The sequence below is a fragment of the Pelobates fuscus genome, chromosome 5, assembly GCF_036172605.1.
Source record: "Pelobates fuscus isolate aPelFus1 chromosome 5, aPelFus1.pri, whole genome shotgun sequence".
Taxonomy (NCBI): domain Eukaryota; kingdom Metazoa; phylum Chordata; class Amphibia; order Anura; family Pelobatidae; genus Pelobates; species Pelobates fuscus.
In genome coordinates, this window is record NC_086321.1 from 72,669,531 (window position 1) to 72,692,132 (window position 22,602).

Consider the following 22,602-nt stretch of genomic DNA (forward strand, 5'->3'; position numbering starts at 1 on the left):
CAACAGTGACCAATTAAGTGAGTTTGTTGCTGCATTCAATGGAACAACACAACCAACTTACATAGGCTGAAAAGAAACACATGCTTTTGATCCAAAAGAAGGCAAAAAAACAAAACAAAAAACAATTGGAAGCATTTCCAATTTTGCAACAAACCAGGATAAAAAAAAATTATTCTTGACCTTAGAATGGCAGTCAGATTTATCTATGGATCAATAAGCTATTACCCTACAGTTGAAAAAGTATATGATTGAATATTACATTTTTGCAAGTATGAATCTAGTTGCTGTTTAAACATCTGTAAAATCACTTCAGAGAATTCCACATCCATATTGTTCTTACAGTAAAAAAACTTTCCTCTGCCTTAGACAAAATCTCCTTTCTTCCAGTCTAAATGTGTGACCTTGTGTCCTATGTATAGCCCTGTTTATGAATAGATTTCCACACAATAGTTTGTATTGGCCACGGATATATGGCGTCTTTTTTCTAAACTAAAAAGAGGTTTAAATTTGTTAACCTTTCTTTATAGCTAAAATGTTCCATTCCTTTTATTTATTTTGTAGCCTGTCTCCACACTTTTTCTAAGTGCCAAAATATCCTTAACAACTCGACATTATTATTTATATAGTGCCAGCAAATTCCATAGCGCTGTACAATGGGTGGACTAACAGACACATAATTGTAACCAGACAAATGGACGCACAGGAACAGAGGGGTTTAGCGCCCTGCTCAATGGGCTTACATCCCATTGTACAGCGCAACGGAATTTACTGGCGCTATATAAATAATAATAATGCTAGAAGAACACTTCAAGCACTATAATAACCACTGAAACTAGCAGGGTGGTAAGGAGGTTTATTAATGCCTATGGGTATTCTGTTTTTCACCCTTGTCATACCATAGAATGCAGCAACAATATCACTTAATCGGACCCTCAAATCCTGTCGCTATAGTTAAAGGTACACTATAGGCATCAAAACAACTTTAGCTTTATGAAGCAGTGTTTAGATCATGCCCCGACACTCTCAATGATTAGTTCTCTGCCATTTAGTAGTTAATAAATTGCAATAATAAATAAATAAAACTGTTGATGCAGCCCTAGCCACACCTCCCCTGGTTGGGACTATCACAGCCTGCATGAAAATACATTGTTTCACTTTCAACCAGACAATAACCATCTGGAGAAGCTTTGATCTCCTGCTCTGTAAATTGAACTTTAATCACACAAGAGGCTCCTTTTGGAGCCTAGAAGGCTATTAACAGAGCAGGAGATACATTATAAATTAAATTGAGTTTAAACATTAGATCTCTCTTTACAGGAAGTGTTTGGGGAGGCTGTGCAAATCACAAGCAGGGAGGTGTGATGAGGGCTGTATAAACAAAGTAATTTAACTCCTAAATGTCTGAGAATTGAGCAATGAGACTGCAGATGCGTGATCTATACACCAAAACCGCATTATTAAGCTGAAGTTGTTCTGGTGACTATAGTGTCCCTTTAGAAAAACATCCACAGTAATTATGTATGTGATTTTGTTTGTGTTTTCAATTTCATGTTTTTCTCTCATTGAAGTCTATGTGCATTATCTTCTGTCATTCCATAGAATGACACAACAATCACACTTACATGGTTACTGTATTTACTAAAGTAAGAATTTAGAGAAAACTTCAAATGTAAGGTCAAACTAGCCTAATTGGAAAAATTCTCCAACTCAGATATGCTTTCATTTCAACTACCTTTGCCTTAAATTCACTTTGAAGTCTCCCTTTAGTGAATAATAATTGTTAATCTGACTGTCGGATCCTGTCATTGTAATTAATGAATTCCCAGTCATTATATATGTGGTTCATTTGTGTGTTTTTTGTAATCCTCAGCAAAGTGTATGTGTGTGTATATATATATATATATATATATATATATATATATATATATATATATATATATATATCAAATATTTTTTTTAATTTTACTGATGTTTTGGGACATTCCCTGATACCTTTCACCCTCATTATTCCCTTTACTGTGTTCCGTATACAGCATACCACAGGGAAGGAGTTAAACGTCTAGAGCAGGGGTAGGCAACTTTCAGCACTCCAAATGTTATGGACTACATCTCCCATGATGCTCTTACAGCCATAGTGCTGGCAAAGCATCATGGGAGATGTAGTCCACCATTATCTGGAGTGCATAAGGTTGCCTACCCTTGGTATAAAGTGTAAAGGCTTGTTGGCAGTAGCTCCCCGTGCTTACTGTGAGCGGGGACATTGAGCAGCTCGGATAGGTCCGGGTAGGCTCGGTCTTCCAGGACCTGGCGGTCGATAATCTTCCCGGCTGCCTCTACAGCCTCCTGCATGGCGACGGCCGTGGCTCCTGGGGCCCCGCTGGGCATTGCGGACGGTGACGAGGGGATCCAAGAAGCCCAAGCTAGATGTTAGATTGAAAACCAGCTCGCTGCCCGCGCAAATCCTGCATGCATCCAGGCGGTCGCGATGAGGTCACTGGCCTGCCCAGCGTCGCTCTCTCAGTGACGTCATCGGAGCTTCGGCTGCCACAGGCCAGGGAAAGGATGTAATCCGCCATCTTGAAAGCTGGCATGAGGGAGCATGCTGCAAAAAGGGAGATTTAAGGTTTTTAATTTAAAAAAAAATAAATACATTTTTTTTCATTTTAGAGTTATTTTCGTTTAGGTCCAAGATGAATGCTGGAATTATATGAAGGAAAAGAAACACAGTGAGTGTGAAATGGGCCAGACTCTTACAAATGTCCCTCTTCCCCGCCTATAGTTTGTTCAAGCAGTCTCTGCCAGTGGGAAGTCTTTCAGCGTGTGGCTGCTGTGTTGATTTGCTGGGAGTCCTGCATTTTGTAGACTGTGTCTGTCTCTATCTAACATAACAGGGAATGTGAGTATTGCAGGGTGGGCTATCATAGGCGGGTGGATATGGGAGCAGCAATAATAATAATAATAACAACAACAACAACAACAATAACAATGTGTGTGTGTGGGTCACTGAAAGGGTTTGTACTAATAGAGTAATGGCTAAGTTTTATCACCCCAGGTCAGGTGTAATACTGTCCATTAGGTCAGTGGTTCCCAGGCATTGCTGGACCAAGGCACACGAGGCAGTGAGGCAGCGAGGCAGCATGTTCCATGGAACACCTAGTATTATTTGTTTTATATTCCCATTAGCCACTTATAAATGTCACATTGTGATGTAGCCTTCCCTAAATGGTATGCTTACATCTAGCTAGACTTACTAGTTTTAATTGGAGCTGTGCATGCACAGCAGTTTTTGGAAGATTTTTTTTGTCTTTCTTTACGAGTAAAGTCTGGACGAGTTAGCTGGCATATATGGTAAATTGTACCATAAGTGTTTGAGTCAAAGGGTTTTGGGTACTGACTCCGCAGCTCTGGTTTTAATCACTCTCCAGATTGAAATCCCTGTTTTAATACGAATTATAACCAATGCAGCCCATTGTTACAGTTATGAGGTGTCCTGGTGCTCTCTTAGTGTAAATAATTGTTTGCGAACGCCTAGTCACCTCTTCCTCTGTAGAAGGGCTGGGTCCTGTTAATTTGCTAAGAACATCAACTGAGCGTTCTTTGCCAATGTGAATCTTTCTGCACTGCCGTACTGAACATAGTGCAGTTGCTTCCATTTGGAGAGAAGAAAGCGGTGGTGGAAGCCCTTCAGACTCCAGTTATGTTGTCAAACCTATGTTCTCAAACATTTTAGCTACTTACACTGGAAGGAGGCCAGGGCACACCTGGAACTATAACTACTACAGAATGCTGGACATGGCTTATGAAAGCTAACAGAAGCTCCTGATTAGGAACTTTTGTCTTTCCGTAAATGGTGGTAGAGGTTGATGAGTGGGTTTTGGTAGATCCCAGGTAAGAAGTGAAACTATTCAAAAATGATTGGACTCCTTAAAAAAGGTAGAAGGGACACTGCTGGCATGATAACCACTACATAAAGTTGTTGTGGTTATGATTATTGAAGTATTCCTTCAAAAAAACAAGCAAAAAAAACCAAAAACACACCGTAGGACTGCGTTAGTTACATATACTTATCACAGCCCAGAAGCCAACATGTTTGTGACACATAAAGACTTGTAGAGAGGGCCTGGTGCAAGAATGGAGAAAAGATAGAGACCCATCTGTTGTACAACTCCCACAATTCTATGCCAGCTAGTGATCTACCATTTGGCCGTTCTTCTAGGATTGTATTTGTGAACAGTGTTTGTGCATTTGAATGTAAGCATGTTTTTGTATAGAGTTTGTGTGCATGTAGGGGTGTAGTTGTATGTACGATTACCTATGGAATGCAGGGGTGTGTGTTTGTACGTACTGTTGGCTTTTAAATGCAGGTGTACTTTTGTGTGTAGCATTGGTGTGTATATCATTGTAGTGTTTTAATAAGGGGGTGTGTTTGTATGTAACGTTTGTAATTGCATGCAGGGGTGTGTATGGATGTAGTTTTATCTTTTAAATTCAGAAGTACATTTGTGTGTAGTATTGGTGTGAGTGAAGGGTGTGTTTGTATATCCCAAGAAATTGAACTCCATACTCCAATGACCACTACCTAATGGGTTAAAGGCTATTCAAAGATTTATAGGATTCACAAGCAATTACAGACGCTTCATAAAGACTTTTTCGTATATAGTTGCTCCAATAATGACAAAAAAAGGTATGAATCAGAGGAGATGGGATTCCAATGCGTTTAAGGCATTTGAGACGCTTAAAACATCTTTTGCCTCTACCCCTGTTTTAGTGCATCCTAATCCTAGTCTACCTTTTCTGTTAGAGAGAGATGCTTCAGAGACTGGTGTACCACTACACCCTTGCGGGTTCTATTCTAGAAAATTATCTTATACAGAAAAACGTTACGAAATAGGAGACAGAGAACTCCTTGCTATAATCCTAGCCTTAAAAGAATGGCGACACCTGTTAGAAGGTACATTACTTCCATTGACTATCCTAACAGATAATAAAAACCTCTCATATATTGGAGAGGCCAAACGTCTTTTTGCTAGGCAAGCCCGATGGTCCCCCTTTTTTTTTTTCTTTCTTCAAAGATTTAACTTTGTATTAACGTATAGACCTGGTTCGAAGGATTCTAAAGCCACTGCATTGTCCCGTCAATATGAACCTCATGTCGATTCTACTTTTGAGGTATTTTCTGTGGTACTCAAACACATTGTAGCTCATACTAGTGTCAAGATACAGTCTCCCCTGGTGACAGATATTGTTGCTAAACAGTCACAGGCGCCTGGATTTATCCCAGAAGGATGTCTATATGTTCCTCCTGAATACCAGGACAGTAAAATCGCAGGTCATCCAGGTATTCGCAAGACATATTCATTAATTGCCAAAGAATTCTGGTGGCCTTCATTGCTAAAGGATAGTAAGGAATATGTTAAGGCTTGTACTGTTTGCGCTAGAACTAAACTGTCTCATGCTCTCCCATGTGGCCTGCTTCAACCCTTAGATATTCCTAACAAACCCTGGGTCAGTATAGCCATGGACTTCATTGTCGACTTGCCTACTTCCGAAAAGAAAACCGTTATCTTGACTGTTACTAACAGGTTCACCAAAATGGCGCATTTCGTACCTCTGGCGACGTTACCCACTTCACCAGAATTGGCGAAGATCTTTGCCAGGGAAATATTCCAGATCCATGGAATACCTGGAGAAAAAAATATCTGTCAGGGGTTCGCAGTTTATCTCAAAATTTTGGAGGGCTTTCTGTAAACAATTGGGTATAACTCTGTTTTTCTATCATCCCCAATCTAACGGGGCAGCAGAACGTACTAATCAGAAGATTGAGCAATACCTTCGATGTTTTGTATCTGCTCATCAGGATGACTGGGTTGGCTTGCTTCCTTGGGCTGAGTTTGCACACAACAGCTTAGTTTCTGATGCTACTCAACTCAGCCCATTCTTCTTAAATTATGGTTTTCATCCAGTTGTTCTCCCATCCGCATTTTTATCGCAGGGAATGCCGATGGTTGATGGACACCTTGAAAACCTAAGAAAGACCTGGGAACAATCCAACCTCGATAAAAAACATGCTGATAAGCATAGACGTGCTGCTCCTGTGTTTCAACCGGGTGATAAGGTCTGGCTAAGCACGAAACATATCCGCCTGAAGGTACCTTCTATGAAACAGGCACCTAGGTTTATTGGTCCTTATAAGGTGGCAGACCTAACCCTGTTGCTTATCGTCTTGATTTACCCTAGAACTTGCGAATTCCTAAGGTATTCATGTCTCTTTATTAAAGCCTTTGACCTGTAATAGGTTTATCAGTCATATTGTTACCCCTTCATCAGTGCAAGTGGAGGCTCGGGAGGAATACAAGATCTCTTCTTGATTCTCATTTCTCTCGTTGTAAATTGCAATATCTGGTAGATTGGAAAGGCTATGGTCCTGAAGACAGCTCTTGGATTGACTGTTCCGATATCCATGCTCCTCGTCTTCTCTGTTCTTTCCATTCCCGTTTTCCGTCTCGTCCAGGGTCCTTCTGCCCGGTAAGCTGTTCTGGAAGGGGGGGTACTGTCAGGGTGCCTTCTGTGGTAACCAGGGTTGTCCCCCATGGTACTCACCTCTTACAGGAGATGAAGGATCCTCTCCAGCATCCCTCTTAGTTCTCCAGCGGTTTTCACGCCAGACGCGATAGCCCTGCCCCCTTTAATGACACGGCACTGGTGCATCGATCTCATGACGCAAATGACATCATGGTCTGCCAAAATGCCCAAATTCGGACATTATGGGGGTGTGGCTACCATTCTAATGAGCCACAGTATAAAAAGGACTCAGAGGGCAAGGCTCATTGCCCTGTTGTGGTTCATTATTGTTCCCAATAGCGCTTTATCTGTATTCTGTATTCTGGTTATTGACTTCGGCTCCGTTTTGACTAATCTCCATTCTATACTCCTTTGACCTGGCTTTAGTATATGCTGGGATGTATGCATTGCCACATACACACAAATGCACACTTAAACACTGAGATACACACAGGAGCACAGACGCACATACAGTGGTGTATTTGTGTACAATGTTGTTGGAACACAGGAGTGTATTTGTGTGCAGTGGTAGCATATGTGTGTGCATTGTTGGCATTGGAACGCTGGGATGAATGCATTGCCACACGCATAGATACACGTATGCATGTGTGTGTGTGTATACCAGATATACACATATAGCCAGATGCACACACACTGACACACATATAGCCAGATGCACACACACTGACACACATATAGCCAGATACACACACACACGGGCACACAGACAGCCAGAGGCACTGACTCCAGAGCCAGGTACACACACACATATATCAATTTACATCATATTTTAGCCACCCTCCTGTCTCCTTGCCTTTTGGGTACAGAAGGGTGGATTACCTGGGGTCCAGTGGGAGCTGGATGGCTAAGGCTGATGGGAGTCTGACTTCCTCAGTCCTTCTCTTCCTTCTGTGTATGCCTCCTCCTACTCCCCAGCGGGGCTCTGTTACTTGGAAGAAAGTGATCTCACCTCATTTCCTCCAAGCAGGCAATATGACAGGGGCCTGGTCCAGAGCACTCTTAAAGGGCTGGGGGCCCCTAATTTCATCAGGTTCTGCAGCCCACAGGGTTTGGATGCCGACAGGGGGCCACTTGGCTGCTACTTTGGGACCACCAGGAGTAACTGTGCCCGGGGCAGTTGGCCCATTTGCCCCCTTTTACCGACGGCCCTAGCTGTAGAGGACCCACTAGAGGATGATGGCTGCACCTGCGAGGGACAGGTTCAGGCAAATAGAACTCGCATTTTCCTCCCCCTGGCCACCGAACCCTCAACGGCGATGTCAGCATCGGGGGTTTTTGCAAATTCTGAAAATTACCCAGACGTTGACAGTGGCGCTTTTAAGGCATGCTGGTGTGCTATAAAATACAAGTTGACTAACTGACTTATATTTTCCTGCCAACAAAGAAACTAGCTGAGCATTGTTCTATCTCAGGGTTTCCCAACCCAGTCCCCTAACAGTCCAGGATTTAGGGATTACCCTGTTGTGTCTAAAGTTTTTTCTTTATTTCTTAAACACCTTAGACACTATTGGGTAATCCCGGACTGTTATGGGGTACTTGAGGACTGGGTTGGACACCACTGTTCTATATGATAGTACACAATAGCTAGTTTGCTACAGTTGGCTATGTAGACAAACAAACAATAGCAGGTGTCTGCTAATGTGACCTCCAAAAGGTGGAAAAATCCTAATATCACTATGTTCCTCAAGAAAGCATTTAATTAATTCTTGTTTATATAAAAATATACATACGGCTCAACACACTGGAAAAATCTAAATGATTGTAAAGAAAATAACATGGACACTGACAGCCAAAGCTCATCAAAAGATGATAAAGTCTTCATGCTTTTTATGTGTCAAATATTCTGTTGTCTTATTTGCTTGGCTAGTAGATATGTCTGATGTTTTGGTTTTTTTTTCTCCTTGTCTAGATACCAGAATGGATGAAGCTGAAGATGCTGCCGTTTCTGCAACTATGGGCTTCTCTGGGTTTGGTTAGTACCATTAACTTATGCATTCTTGATTTGCAGTTTATTATACCTAAAAACTGTTGGCACAGCAGTAGACCATTAACTAGATGTGGGCACAGTATGCCATTGAAGAAAAAACAAACCAGGTGTATACAGTTTTGCTCAAACGTGTGCATACCCTTGGAAAATTGGTAATATACACTGAACAAAATTATAAACGCAACACTTTTTGTTTTTGCCCCCATTTTCCATGAGCTGAACTCAAAGATCTAAGACTTTTTCTATGTACACAAAAAGCCTATTTCTCTCAAATATTATTCACAAATCTGTCTAAATCTGTGTTAGTGAGCACTTCTCCTTTGCCGAGATAATCCACCCACCTCACAGATGTGGCATATCAAAATGCTGATTAGACAGCGTGATTATTGCACAGGTGTGGACACAATAAAAGGCCACTCTGAAAAAATTATACTTTATTGGAAGGGTGCGGGGGGGGGGGGGGGGGGGGAGGGGTGATCACCATTTGCCTCACGCAGTGCAACACATCTCCTTCGCAAAGAGTTGATCAGGTTGTTGATTGTGGCCTGTGGAATGTTGGTCCACTCTTCTTCGATGGCTGTGTGAAGTTGCTGGATATTGGCAGGACCTGGAACACGCTGTCGTATATGCCAATCCAGAGCATCCCAAACATGCTCAATGGGTGACATGTCCGGTGAGTATGCTGGCCATGCAAGAACTGGGATACTTTCAGCTTCCAGGAATTGTGTACAGATCCTTGCAACATGGGGCCGTGCATTATCATTCTGCAACATGAGGTAATGGTCGTGGATGAATGGCACAACAATTGGCCTCAGGATCTCGTCACGGTATCTCGGTGCATTCAAAATGCCATCAATAAAATGCACCATTGTTCGTTGTCCATAACATACGCCTGCCCATACCATAACCAGGGACGGCCTTAGGCAATTAGGCGCCCTGTGCGAAAAGTCTTCACGGCGCCCCAGCCCTCACCCCCCACCAAGTTGCCTGAATACAGTAACACGCACAGGCACCAGGGACGTGTGTATCGCGAGGCAAACAAGGCATCTGCCTTGGGCAGCACTTTGCAGGGGGAGGCAAAAAAAGCCGCCCCCCAAACGCCCAGGAAGGTCCCTTGCTTGCCTCGCGTCCTGGAGGGCTCAAGAGCTGGCTGGCTGGCCACCTTTGAGCCCCCCCCGAGGCTGGCAGCAGGCAGCGAAAGAGCATACTCACCTGAGCTCTTCCTGCTCATCTCCCTCCACGCCGCTTAAAGGGACACTCCAGGCACCCAGACCACTTCTGCCCATTGGATTGGTCTGGGTGCCATTCTCCACTACTCCTAACCTTGCAACTGTAATTATTGCAGTTTTTTTATAAACTGCAATAATTACATTTCAGGGGTAACTCCTCCTCTAGTGGCTGTCTGCAAGACAGCCACTAGAGGTCACTTCCTGATTTCTAGCAAGGATTTTCCTTGCTAGAGCGTCGCTGGACGACCTCTCGCTATGTGAGGACCTCCAGCGTCACTCATTTTCCCCATAGGAAAGCATTGAAAATCTTTTTCAATGCTTTCCTATGTGGAGCGCTAATGCGCAGGCATTAAGTCTCCTCGGCCGGTGGGCGGCATCAGTCTCGCCCACCGGCCGACGGAATCAGAAGGAGGAGCGGCGCGGAGGAGGAGACAGCAACGAGGGACATCGCCGCTGCCTCAGGTAAGTGACTGAAGGGGTTTTCACCCCTTCAGTAACCGGGGATTGGTGGGTGGGAGGGAGAGGGTACCTCCAGTGCCAGGAAAACGGATTGTTTTCCTTGCACTGGAGTTTCCCTTTAATGAAGCCGGGAGCTGGAATATGACGTCAGTCCGGCTCCCGGCATCACTTAGCACCGCGTACTCAGCTTGTGCGCCCCCTGCCTGCCTGCCCAGCAGCCACACTGGACTGCAGGTAAGAAATCCACTCCAGCTCTCCCAGGGAGGCTGGGTGGATTTAAAATAAAATAAAAAAAATATTAGTTTGTGAGTGTTAGTGGAAATGTGTGTGTCTGTGAGTGAATGTGTGTGTCTGTAAGTGTTTGTGTGTGTGTGTGTCGGTCAGTGGGGGCATGCATCTTTCAGTGAGTGCGTGCGTCTGTCAGTGACAGTGTGCATCTGTCAGTGTGTGTCCAAGTAATAGTGTGTGTGTATGTCATTGTTTATCAGTGTATATGAGAGTGTGCGTCTGTCAGTGAGTGAGCATCTGTCAGTCAAAGTGCGGCCTTGACAGATGCTCACTCATTCTGTTACAGGCATGTACACACACACTCAGTTAAAGGCAGTCACACATACAGTCACACACAATGGCACAGCTACAGCGACACACGCAATTACAGTCACACACATACAGGCAGTCACACAGTCACACACACACAGACAGACAGTTACACACAGGCAGGCAGTCACACACAGGAAGTCACACACACACACACAGGCAGGCAGTCACACACTCAGGAAGTCACACACACACACACACACACACTCCTTCCCTCTTCCTGTGCAGCAGGGGCTTCGGGAGGTATTAGCCCCGCCTCCGCCTGTCGATAAGCCCCGCCTCCGCCTGGCGATAAGACCCGCCCCCGTCGCTCGGTAAGCCCCACCCCCTCTGCCGCGTTTTTTTTTTTTTTTTTTTAAATAGACCCGGGCGGAGAATAATTTGTCCTCCCGGGTACCTGTTTTAGCTCCCCTGACACCGGCCATGTGCGAGCTGTGTCGGCCACAGGGCGCCCCCTGTTCCAATGCGCCCTGTTCGGCCGCACAGCTCGCACACCCATAAGGCTGGCCCTGACCATAACCCCACTGCCACCATGGTCAACTCGATCCACAACGTTGACATCAGCAAACCTCTCACCCACACTACGCCATACACGCTGTCTACCATATGCCCTGTACAGTGAAAATCGGGAAATTTGACGCTGGTGGTCCGTGACGCCAAGCGTCAGATAATGGACCAAAAGTCCGTTTAGATTCCGGAAGCCCTCTAGTGACTGTCTGTTAGACAGCCACAGAGGGCAAACTTAGAGCTGCAATGTAATTATTTCAGTTCTCTGGAAGTGCAATGTTTAACATTTGAAGCACTTGGTGCAAAAGGGACACAGCACCCAGACCACTTCAATGAGCTGAAGTGGTCTGGGTGCCTATAGTGTCCCTTTAAGGCCAGAAGACTGTGATGGCCACCCTAGAACCTTCACCTTTTTCTGCTATAACCACTAGAGGTCTACTTGGACTTGGGCTTAGGGTCAATGTCATGCTGGAAAGTCCGATAGCGTCCTATGCGCATCCTTCATGCAGAAAAAGGAAAATCATCTGCCAGTATCTACTGATAACATGCTGCATTAATCTTGCCATCAATTTTTACCAGATTCCACGTGCCTTTAGAGCTCACCCCCCTCACCCCAAAAACATAATCGAGCTACCACTATGCTTCACAGTGGAGATAATATTCTTTTCACTACATATCTGTTGACCCCTCTCCAAACATAGTGCTTATGGTTGTGACAATAAAGCTCTGTTTTGGTCTTGTCAATCCAACTGACAGTGTTCCAGAAGCTGTGAGGCGTGTCAAGGTGTTGTCGAGCATATTGTAACCGGGCTTTTTTGTGGCATTGGCGCAGTAAAGGCTTCTTTCTGGCAACTCAACTATGCTGCTAATTTTTGTTCAAGTATCGTCGTATTGTGCTCCTTGAAACAACCACACCGTCTTTTTCTAGAGCAGCCTGTATGTCTCCTGAGGTATCCCGAACAAGTCTTCTGGCAGTTGTGGCTGAAATCTTTCTTGGTCTTCCTGAGCTTGGCTTGGTATTAAGAGATACCCACATTTTCCACTTCTTAATAAGTGATTGAACAGTACTGACTGGCATTTTCAAGGCTTACATCTTTTTTATATCCTTTTCCATCTTTATTAATTTCCATTACTTTGGTACGCAGATCTTTTCACAGTTCTTTTCTGCTCCCCATGATTAAGTTTATAGTCTGCTCAGTGCATTAACGTGAGAGCTAACAAACTCATTGACTATTTATACACATACACTAATTGCAATTTAAAAAGCCACAGGTGTGAAAATTAACCCTTTAATTGCCATTTTAAACTGTATGTGTCACCTTGTGTCTGTAACAAGGCAAAACATTGAAGAGTATGTAAACTTTTGATCAGGGCCCTTTGAATGATTTTTGTTATCATTATGACTTAAAAAGGAGCCAAACGACGTTGTGATAATAAATGGCTTCATACGATCACTATCCTTCAGTAAAACAAAAGTTTTTGCATGATAAGTCATATTTTCAAAATCAATGACAAATCTCACAATTTCTGCCTGGGTATGCAAACTCCCTGGGTCCCTATTTGATACAGATACTTCATCTATAGCTACATTTCCAGGACATTAATTAATAAATTGAAGTGCCATTTACATTTAATGCAGAGGTTATGTGTGTATATTCTGCATACTTCCAGCTTTGTGACATTGTTTGCACTTAAAGTGGCACTCTTAAGCACCATAACCATTCAGACACCCAATAGTCCCCTTGTGTAACCCCACTGTGAAAAGTTGAATCCTCTTTAAATGGTTTGAGACACCCACAGACCCTCTTCAAATATATTGCTAGTGAAAAATTTCACTTATGCTTAGCAATATCCGTTTGCTAGTGATTGTGCTGCTATAATGCCCTTTTAAGTGCTGCAAGAAACGCTTGAAGTCTTCAGGATACATACACATAACCTCTGACCTCTATATTCAATATAACATAATAATAGGCAATACAATATATTAAGTAATCAGTATTCTGGAAATACAGTTATAAATAATATAGCTCTACCCCACGGAGATACCAACACTGACAAAAGAAAACTGCACACAACCTTTTGAAATCGTTTCAGATGCACTCCTCTCTATCACAAAGCAACAATTAATTTTTAATATTTAAGGTGTGTATTTTTTATGCACACAGGTTCACACAATGTTGCATGTGTGCTATGAATTATATTAGCCTAACTCATTGTATAATTAAAAGGCTTGATAAAATATGTTGTTATACAAAGACTGTTTGGTTGACTGCTGTGTCTCCAACTTTACCCTGATCAGCCACAACATTAAAACCACTAGCAGGTGTTTTACAAAAATCTTCTTTCAGATCAATATACCGCATCTTTCTCCAGTGTAACAAGTAATGAACATTGTTACTTATTTATGACTGTAACTGTACCACTACTCCCAATCTTATACCGGATGTTGCTTTGACCGACTCTCTAACTCAGGGGTTCCCAATTCACATTTTCCCTTGGAACCCCCCCAAAAATTTGGCGCTGTAGCGCAGATAGTAAACAGATAGTAGTACTTAGGAGCAGGTGTGCTTTTGTGTGTGCAGTTGGTGTTTGTATATAATGTTAGCGTTTTGATACAGGGGTGTGTTTGTATGTAATGTTTGCATTTGTATGTAATGTTTGCATTTGTATGCAAGGGTGTGCTTGGATGTAGTGTTGGCTTTTAAATGCGGATGTACATTTGTGTGTAGTATTAGTGTTTAAGTGTTTCAGTGAAGGGTGTGTTTAAGTGTTTGTATATACATTTTAAATTTAAATCCAGGGGGTTTTGTATGTAATGTTTGTGTTTGCTGGATGTCTGCACATATACGTGTTTGATCGCTGGGATGTATGTGCATATAATTACTGTACAAACAAATTAACACACAGACACACATATAAAAACATTGACACATATACACACTGACATATACACACAGACACAAAGATACACACCTTGACACATGCACAGACCTTGACACACTGGCACATACACACATACTGACATACACACACACACACAAACTCAGATACACACAGTGACACATACACAAACCTTGACACACAGATACACACATACACTCTCACTGACAAGCACGCATACACTCTCACTGACAAGCACATACACTCTCACTGACAAGCACGCATACACTCTCACTGACAAGCACGCATACACTCTCACTGACAAGCACATACACTCTCACTGACAAGCACGCATACACTCTCACTGACAAGCACGCATACACTCTCATTGACAAGCACGCATACACTCTCATTGACAAGCACGCATACACTCTCATTGACAAGCACGCATACACTCTCATTGACAAGCACGCATACACTCTCATTGACAAGCACGCATACACTCTCATTGACAAGCACGCATACACTCTCATTGACAAGCACGCATACACTCTCATTGACAAGCACGCATACACTCTCATTGACAAGCACGCATACACTCTCATTGACAAGCACGCATACACTCTCATTGACAAGCACGCATACACTCTCATTGACAAGCACGCATACACTCTCATTGACAAGCACGCATACACTCTCATTGACAAGCACGCATACACTCTCATTGACAAGCACGCATACACTCTCATTGACAAGCACGCATACACTCTCATTGACAAGCACGCATACACTCTCCCTGACAAACACACATGCATACACACTGACAAACACAAATGCGCACACACTGACAAGCGCACATACAAACTCATTGACAAACACACACAATTTTTTTTTATTTTTTTTATTTTTTTTAAATTTCACTCCACCCAGCCTCCCTACCTTTTGGGAGTGCTGACATGGAGTCTCTATATCCTTGTGGGGCTGCTGGGCTAAAAGGCTGGCGTGCTGTCCCTGTATTCCAGTGGGGCTGCTGTGCTGAGCAGCTGGAGTGCAGTCCCTGGTGTCCAGTAGGGCTAAGGGGCTGGCGTGCAGTCCCTGGGTTCCAATGTGGCTGCTGGGCTGAACGGCTGGCATGTGGGCGGCGAGGGAGCAGTGATCTTCCTGCTCAGCTCCCTTGCGCGCCTCTTAGTGATGCCGGGGCCGGAATGATGTCATATTCCGGCTCCGGCATCACTGCGGTGCGCGCGAGGGAGCTGAGCAGGGGAGAGAGTTCCCTCGCCGTATGCCTGTAACATAAAATAAACCAATAAAAATGATATATCGGAAAAGAAGCAAAACACTGGCAGATGAAGTGAATAACATTGATTATAATAATAAGTTGCCTCTTTCAGCAGGATAATGCACCCTGTCACAGTGTAAAACCTGTTCAGGAATTGTTAGCGGAACATGACAGAGTTCAAGGTGTTGACTTGGCCTCCAAATTCACTAGATCTCAATCTAATTGAGCATCTGTGGGATGTGCTGGAACAAAAAAAAAAACCATGGCAGACATACCTTGCAACTTGCAGGATTTAAAGCATCTGCTGCTAATGTCTTGGTGCCAGATACCACAGGACATGTTCAGAGGTCTTGTAGAATCAATGCATCAGACTGTTTTGGCAGCAGGAGGGGGACCTACACGATATTATGCAGATGGTTATAATGTTGTGGCTGATCAGTGTAGTGTTCTAGGGCTAAACGTAGAAGGCCTCCACCAAATTTCCTTCACATTTTTTTGTTGTTTTCTTTTGTATGTGATATTCTTTAACAAATATGCATTTTTTTTTTTATTTTTTTTTTTAAATTAGTCGCCTTTTTTGTTTTAATATGTGGGGTGAAGACAATTAGTACTTGGTAAATAAGAACAATTCTTTTCTACTGTAGGAATATTAAGGAAAAAAACCCAAGTAAATCTCTTGTGTGCTAAATAACAATGATTACACCATACATTATATTAAAAATAGTAAGTAGGGTGAGAAGAACGTAAAGAGCAAAGACTTTTCATGGGAGGACCTTCCAAGAATTAAGAAGAACCGAAAAACACTCAAGTTCAAAAACCGATTACAATGTTCATAATTTCTTTTATTTTATTTAATTAGGAAAGAAAGCACGGACATTTGATTTGGAAGCCATGTTTGAACAAACCCGTAGAACAGCTGTGGAGAGAAGCAAAAAAACATTTGGTGAGTACCGAGTTGGCAAACCCATATATATTGTCCTACATTAAAATTCAGATCCTAGGGGGCGGGGCCCGACAGCCGAGCTAGCCAGACGCACATGCAGAGAGCTCCAACACAAACAAACCGAATATTGGCTATTATCGGGCAAAATCTTGAATATAGCAGCCTTCCTCACTGATAACCTCTTGCTGAATCGTGTTAGGGGTGAGTGGACACCTGATCTACAAACTTTTGCCGAGAAAAAACACACTCCACAAATGCGGCTTAGCGAAGAAAGCGGCCTGGTGGTAGGGAGAGGCGGCCGATCTCCCGCCCTGGGGACCGCTATAAGCAGCAGCTCTCCTGACGTCCCGCATCCCCCCCCTCTGGACCGGTGGGGGTCATCCCGGTCCCCACTGGGGAACCTTACAAACCTGCTCGAAATGGCTGACCCGCCGGAGTGGGGACCTCAGCTTGGGCCAAAGATGGCCGCCAAGCAGCAACCCCTGCAGCCAAGATCAAGCCCTGAGACCCGGACCTGGAGAGAGCACTTCGAGGCTCGATTTGATCAAGTCTGCCAGGAATTCTTTAAGCGCATGGAAAGTAAAGCTGCCCGCAATAATCTATGTGCTGTGAAGGGGAAAGAGTCTGAACAGGCTACTTACCGATCCAGCGCCCACACAGAATCACACAGACGGGACCGCCGGCGGACCCTCCAGGCAACGAACCGCAAAGCAGCACGCCATCTCCGACCACTCATCCTACCATCTCGCAGCGGCCTCTCAGCACGACGCTCCAAACCACTTCGTCGCAGGGTCCACATAAAGCAGCGCAGATCACGCGCACAGAGAAAGCCCAGAGACCAAGATCCAGCTACAGGACTCGATGGACTGTCGATTAGCGCAGAACAGGAGCACACAGGCATCTGGGACCGGAGGGGTTCTCACCTGCAGAACGATGGACTCAGGTCCCCCAAGGCTGACAGTCTACCATCAGCAGGCATCGGTTAAGCACTCACTGGCAGAGGCATACAGGCCCCTCAACGCAAAGCTTTAATGCAAGGCTATGTTGATGTTCCTTTTTTTATCTGTGTTTTACTTTCATCCCTCAACAGTCATACCTGTAATACAATCAGTCCAGGTCATATACCTCTGCAGTATTTCTCTAAGGCAAAGCAGATGTACAACCAGTGGAAACTGTGCTTTAGTTTTATTTCCTATCCATATTAGTTTTACGGTTTCGCTGGTTTTATTACTTTGATACAGCCTTAATCTACGCCAATATGTTTTCTGTCACTTATGATAATTTAGCATGTTACCTATTGTTCATAACAAGCAAATACCATGCCTAGGAATTATGCATGTATAAAAATAAGCTATTTCTACATTCTATAAACGTCAATACCCAGTGGTTACTACAAAGCTACTCATAGATAAGCATGTTATATTACTTTCCTTTCCTTGATGCAGTTAATGTCAGCCTGCACTACTCTCAAGCACGCTTACTGCCTTTCCATCCTCTGACACAACTTGTATTATTAACCTGTTACATAAAAATGTGCAGTTCTCTTATATGTCACAGTATTACGCCTTGTGAAATGTCTATAATTGTTACCGTGACGAAACATACATGTCTGTCAAATTTTTGCACAACAAAAATAAAGAATTAAAAAAAAAAAAAAAAAATTCAGATCCTAGTTTAATCGTAGATTGTGAAGGTAAACCAAAGGCTTCTTGTATCTGGAATTCTACTTATGAGGAAATCGTGGCTTTATTCTTTTAAATTGTTACTCCAGGTAAGAACTGAGCGTCGTCCCCTTATTAAAGGTTTTATTTTAAGAACCATAGCAACTTTCAATCATTGCAAATGTTATGGTTCAGAGAGTGCCTTGCTTCCTGTTTCCCTCATCAGAGAGAACAGCATTGACTTCTAAATATTGCTGCAGCTGTAAGACAGGCCCCTCGGTCAGTTATGTCTAAGGATACATTTTTCATCCTACTTTTAAGTCTAATCTCCAAGCGTCTTCTCTCCATCTCTGGAGAAAATCTGAGCTGCAGCCGGTGGCATCAGAGAGCATGCGTACTGCCCGGTTCACAAAACTGAGAGCTGGGGTGTGAACAGGCTGTCAGAAGTATAGTATGGCTGCTTTCAACATATTCTGCAGTATGAATCATCCTCATATAATGTTCTCTGAGAGCTGAGGTACTTATCCCATATAACTGTCCTGGACAAGAAAGAACTCAATGGAACAGAGTAAGAGCTCCTGATTGGTGGAGCTCCTTTTGGTCAGGGAGGGATTTGGCAGTTACAGTCTGTGCGTGCAAATATTGGATTTTTGTTCACACATTTTAATGGGACCAAAACAACTTTAACTTAAATGAAGTAATTTAGGTGTACAGATTACGCCTCTGCAGTCTCACTGCTCAATTCTCTGCCATTTAGTAGTTCATCAGTTTGTTTATACAGCTCTGGTCACACCTCCCTGCATGTGATTTGCACAGCCTCCCTAAACACCTGTAAAGAGATATCTAATGTTTGACCTTCCTCCATTGTACATTCTGTTTAATAGAGCATTCCTTTATTACCTACTCTGTTCATAGCCCTCTAGACCTTCTAAAGTTCAATTTACAGAGCAGGAGGTAAAAACTTGTAAAGCAAGTTCACATCTGATTGAAAATGAAACCATTTTTTCAGGTGCAGACTGCAGGGACATGATCTATACACCAAAACTGCTTAATTAAGCTAAAGTTGTTATGGTGCCTATAGTATTCCTTATCATTTTTTTTTATTTTTTAAATCTTTCTTCATTTTTTAGCTATATAATGTGTTAAAATGGTGACTTCCCGCTCATTATTTTTAATCTGTTATTGAGATGGTGTAATAGAGAAAGGAAATATTATGAAAAATAATAGGTAATTTTTCTACAAATCTGCAATTTCTGTGTGGTCTAGCACTGATTTATAGTTTTTAGGTCTGGTTATTGGCTTAAAGCATGCCCTGTTGAGCCCTGCTTTAACTATTGCAGTGAGAAGTCTTGAACTGCTTGATAAGGTGTAAAAATTACCTTAGTTAAGAATAGACTTTATGCAATATGTATAATATTCAATTGACTCTTTTTGTCTCTTATGAACACTTAATGTGAATAATGCTTTACAGAGTTAATCTTTTTATCTAATCTAAACTTACAAAATGTTTTTTATATCCTGACAGAAGCTCGAGAACAAGAGGAAGACAGCAGCAAAGAAGAGCAGGTGACCAAGAAAAGTCCAGCTTTAAAAGTAGTTGCTTCAAGCTCTGCACCAAGATGCACTGAATCCGGTTCCAGGTAATAATGCATACCAACGATACATACCTTGTTAATCACTCGGAGCTGTCACTTCCCAGCAAAGGAGAAACTCTTCACATTTGTCATCAGTGCACTGTCCCGACGAAATACATGATTTTTGCACAGAATTTACATTCTAGGTTGCCCAAGTCATGTGTGCTGGGGTGTAACTAGCCGCTGGCACAAAAGTTCAAATATCTCTGTACGTGCAGCATTTCAAGCAGAAATGCTGCACGTACAGGCTCCTGTCATCATGACCACTTCTAAAAGCAGAAAAGGGTCATGGGGGTTGTAACCCTTCAACTCAATAATACTTTAAAAAAATGGTGTCAACTCCTAATTTAGGTTAGAATTATAATTTAATCTATACTCTGTACTTGTATAAATTAAACGTTGCACTTACAAGCAATTTGATACAACCAGTTATAGCTGCATGCTTTGTAAAGTGCTGTTATGTAAACATTGTTACATAATGCACCAACAAACTGTAATTAACATACTGTGGATATCTTCCTTGCTGAGAATATTGTAACATATTCCATTTGATTGACTCTGCAGTGACTCAGAGGATAGTTCAGACGATGAAGAGATTGGACCACCAGCACCTTCTAATGTTTCCGATGATGATATGATCGGCCCTCCACTTCCTCCTGGTTTTAAGGACAGCGATGATGAGGATGAAGAGGTGGATGAGGACGATGATGTAAGTGTAACCAATCACAATATTCCATTGTTTCTTTAAAGGGACACTATAGGCACCAAAACAATTTTAGCTTAATGAAGCAGTTTTGGTGTATAGATCATGCAGCTACAGCCTCACCGCACAATCCTATGCCATTTAGTAGTTAAATCACTTTGTTTTTAATACGCCCTTGTCACACCTACCTGCATGTTATTTATACAGCCTTCCTTAACACTGCCTATATGTTTAAGCTTCCTTTATTGAACAGTTTGTTCACACACACACACACACACACACTCTCTCTCTCTCTCTCTCTCTCTCTCTCTCTCTCTCTCTCTCTCTCTCTTGAACTTTAGAAGGTTTAGAGAGCTATGAACAGAGTAGGACGTAAGAAATGCTCTATTAAACAGAATGTACAATAGAGGAAGGTTAAACATTAGACCTCTCTGTACAGGTGCTAAACACAGTATTGTGAGTAGTGGTTGGCTTCTGCTGCTCCTCACACCACTTTGTGTGCTGCAGCCGGCCACAGTCATGGCATCCTGGTACGCTTGCCAGAGATACACTCCCTGCCTGGCACCAACCTGTGTCTTGCCTGCAGCTGTATTAACGGAATACAAAACAACCTTCCTGACCAGCTCCAGGAATTGCATGTACCGGGCATCAGGCGATATGAATTTCACATCCCTGGATATAACTTTTAAATAGCAGATAATTGGGCAGTGAGACTGCAGGGGCATGATCTATACACAGAATCTGCTTCATTAAGCTAAAAAGTTTTGATGCCTATGGAATTCCTTTAATGAATAGTCATAAGATAAGGCTGACAGAATTCAGTATGTCTGTGCTAACCTATAATGTATGTAAAACCCATTAATTTATTTAGAACATGTTATATCCGGAAGGATACACACCGATTTCTCTTGTCCCTTGAGCACATACAAATACAATGTTACACATACTGTAGAAGGCATTTACAGTACAACCCTGGAAACACTGTCTAACATACAGTTCAGTTACAGGTGAACAATCTGTGAAGTTGCTTCTTTATTGAAGGTAGACGGATGCAGATGTTTTCACAGAATTCTGACTGGCAGATTATTCCTTGTGCGCCGTGCTCTACAGGAGAAAAGCTCCTCTTTGTGCTGAGATGGCAAGGAACAGGGCAATTGAGCATTTAACACAGATTGCATGGGTGTTTTCCTGGTAGATGGTTATGAACCAGACAGGAAAGGTAAAGAGCATGACCGGATTCTAGAGTTAGCCAATTTAGTTTTTTCATTCTATATTTTTCAACATATGTAACAGTGATTTGTACAGTTAGTATGCTGGAGAACAAAGAGGCAGTACATATTATACACAGTTTAGTGGGATCCAGGTGTGTGTGTGCTGCATCCCCATAGTATATTATTATTATTATTATTATTATTATTGCCATTTATATAGCGCCAACAGATTCCGTAGCGCTTTACAATATTATGAGAGGGGGGATGTAACGCTAAATAGGACAATTACAAGAAAACTTACAGGAACAATAGGTTGAAGAGCACCCTGCTCAAAGAGCTTACAATCTATAGGAGGTGGGTTATTAGAAACATAAGGACAGGAAATATCAAATAGGGTGGGAGTGAAGCAGAGCTGGAGGAGAGAGTAAAGCACTGCCCTATAGGAGAGCGCAAGAGACAGGTATGTGAGGTAGAGATTACTCTGGGAGGCCATAAGCTTTCCTGAAGAGATGGGTTTTAAGGCCCTTCTTAAATGATTGAAGACTAGGGGAGAGTCTGATGGCACTAGGCAAGCTATTCCATAGGAAAGGAGCTGCCCGCGAGAAGTCCTGCAAGCGCGAGTTGGCCGTATGGGTGCGAGCAGCGGTCAGGAGGTGGTCACGGGAAGAGCAGAGGGAACGAGGAGGGGCATACCTATGGATTAGTGAAGAGATATAAGAGGGGCTAGAATTGTTCAGTGCTTTAAATGTATGGGTTAGCACTTTGAATTGACTCCTATAGGATACAGGAAGCCAATGCAAGGACTGGCAGAGGGATGAGGTGTGAAAGGACCGACTAGAGAGGAAAATCAGTCTAGCTGCAGCATTCATTACAGACTGTAGCGGGGCAATACGGCTTTTGGGGAGACCAATCAGGAGAGGGTTACAGTAA

At 42.9% G+C, this 22,602-nt stretch overlaps 2 protein-coding genes across 3 annotated transcripts in view; one reads left to right on the forward strand and one right to left on the reverse strand.

Annotated features, from left to right (window-relative positions):
* Window positions 1-2,471, reverse strand: part of NUP155 (nucleoporin 155) — a 40,724-nt gene extending 38,253 nt beyond the window's left edge. Inside the window, exon 1 of the mRNA XM_063453987.1 lies at window positions 2,247-2,471. Within this exon, the coding sequence (XP_063310057.1) occupies window positions 2,247-2,385 (139 nt within the window). The 5' untranslated portion in view covers window positions 2,386-2,471. The remainder of the gene's footprint in view (window positions 1-2,246) is intronic.
* Window positions 2,472-2,791: 320 nt separating this feature from the next.
* WDR70 (WD repeat domain 70) overlaps window positions 2,792-22,602 on the forward strand; it is a 276,550-nt gene continuing 256,739 nt past the window's right edge. The window contains exons 1-5 of one of the 2 annotated variants that reach the window (XM_063456857.1): window positions 2,792-2,896; window positions 8,492-8,554; window positions 16,380-16,467; window positions 19,653-19,764; window positions 20,323-20,467. In XM_063456857.1, the coding sequence (XP_063312927.1) occupies window positions 8,504-8,554; window positions 16,380-16,467; window positions 19,653-19,764; window positions 20,323-20,467 (396 nt within the window). In that variant the 5' untranslated portion in view covers window positions 2,792-2,896; window positions 8,492-8,503. Of the gene's footprint in view, window positions 2,897-8,491; window positions 8,555-16,379; window positions 16,468-19,649; window positions 19,765-20,322; window positions 20,468-22,602 lie in introns of both variants that reach the window. The other variant, XM_063456856.1, reaches the window with a different exon arrangement.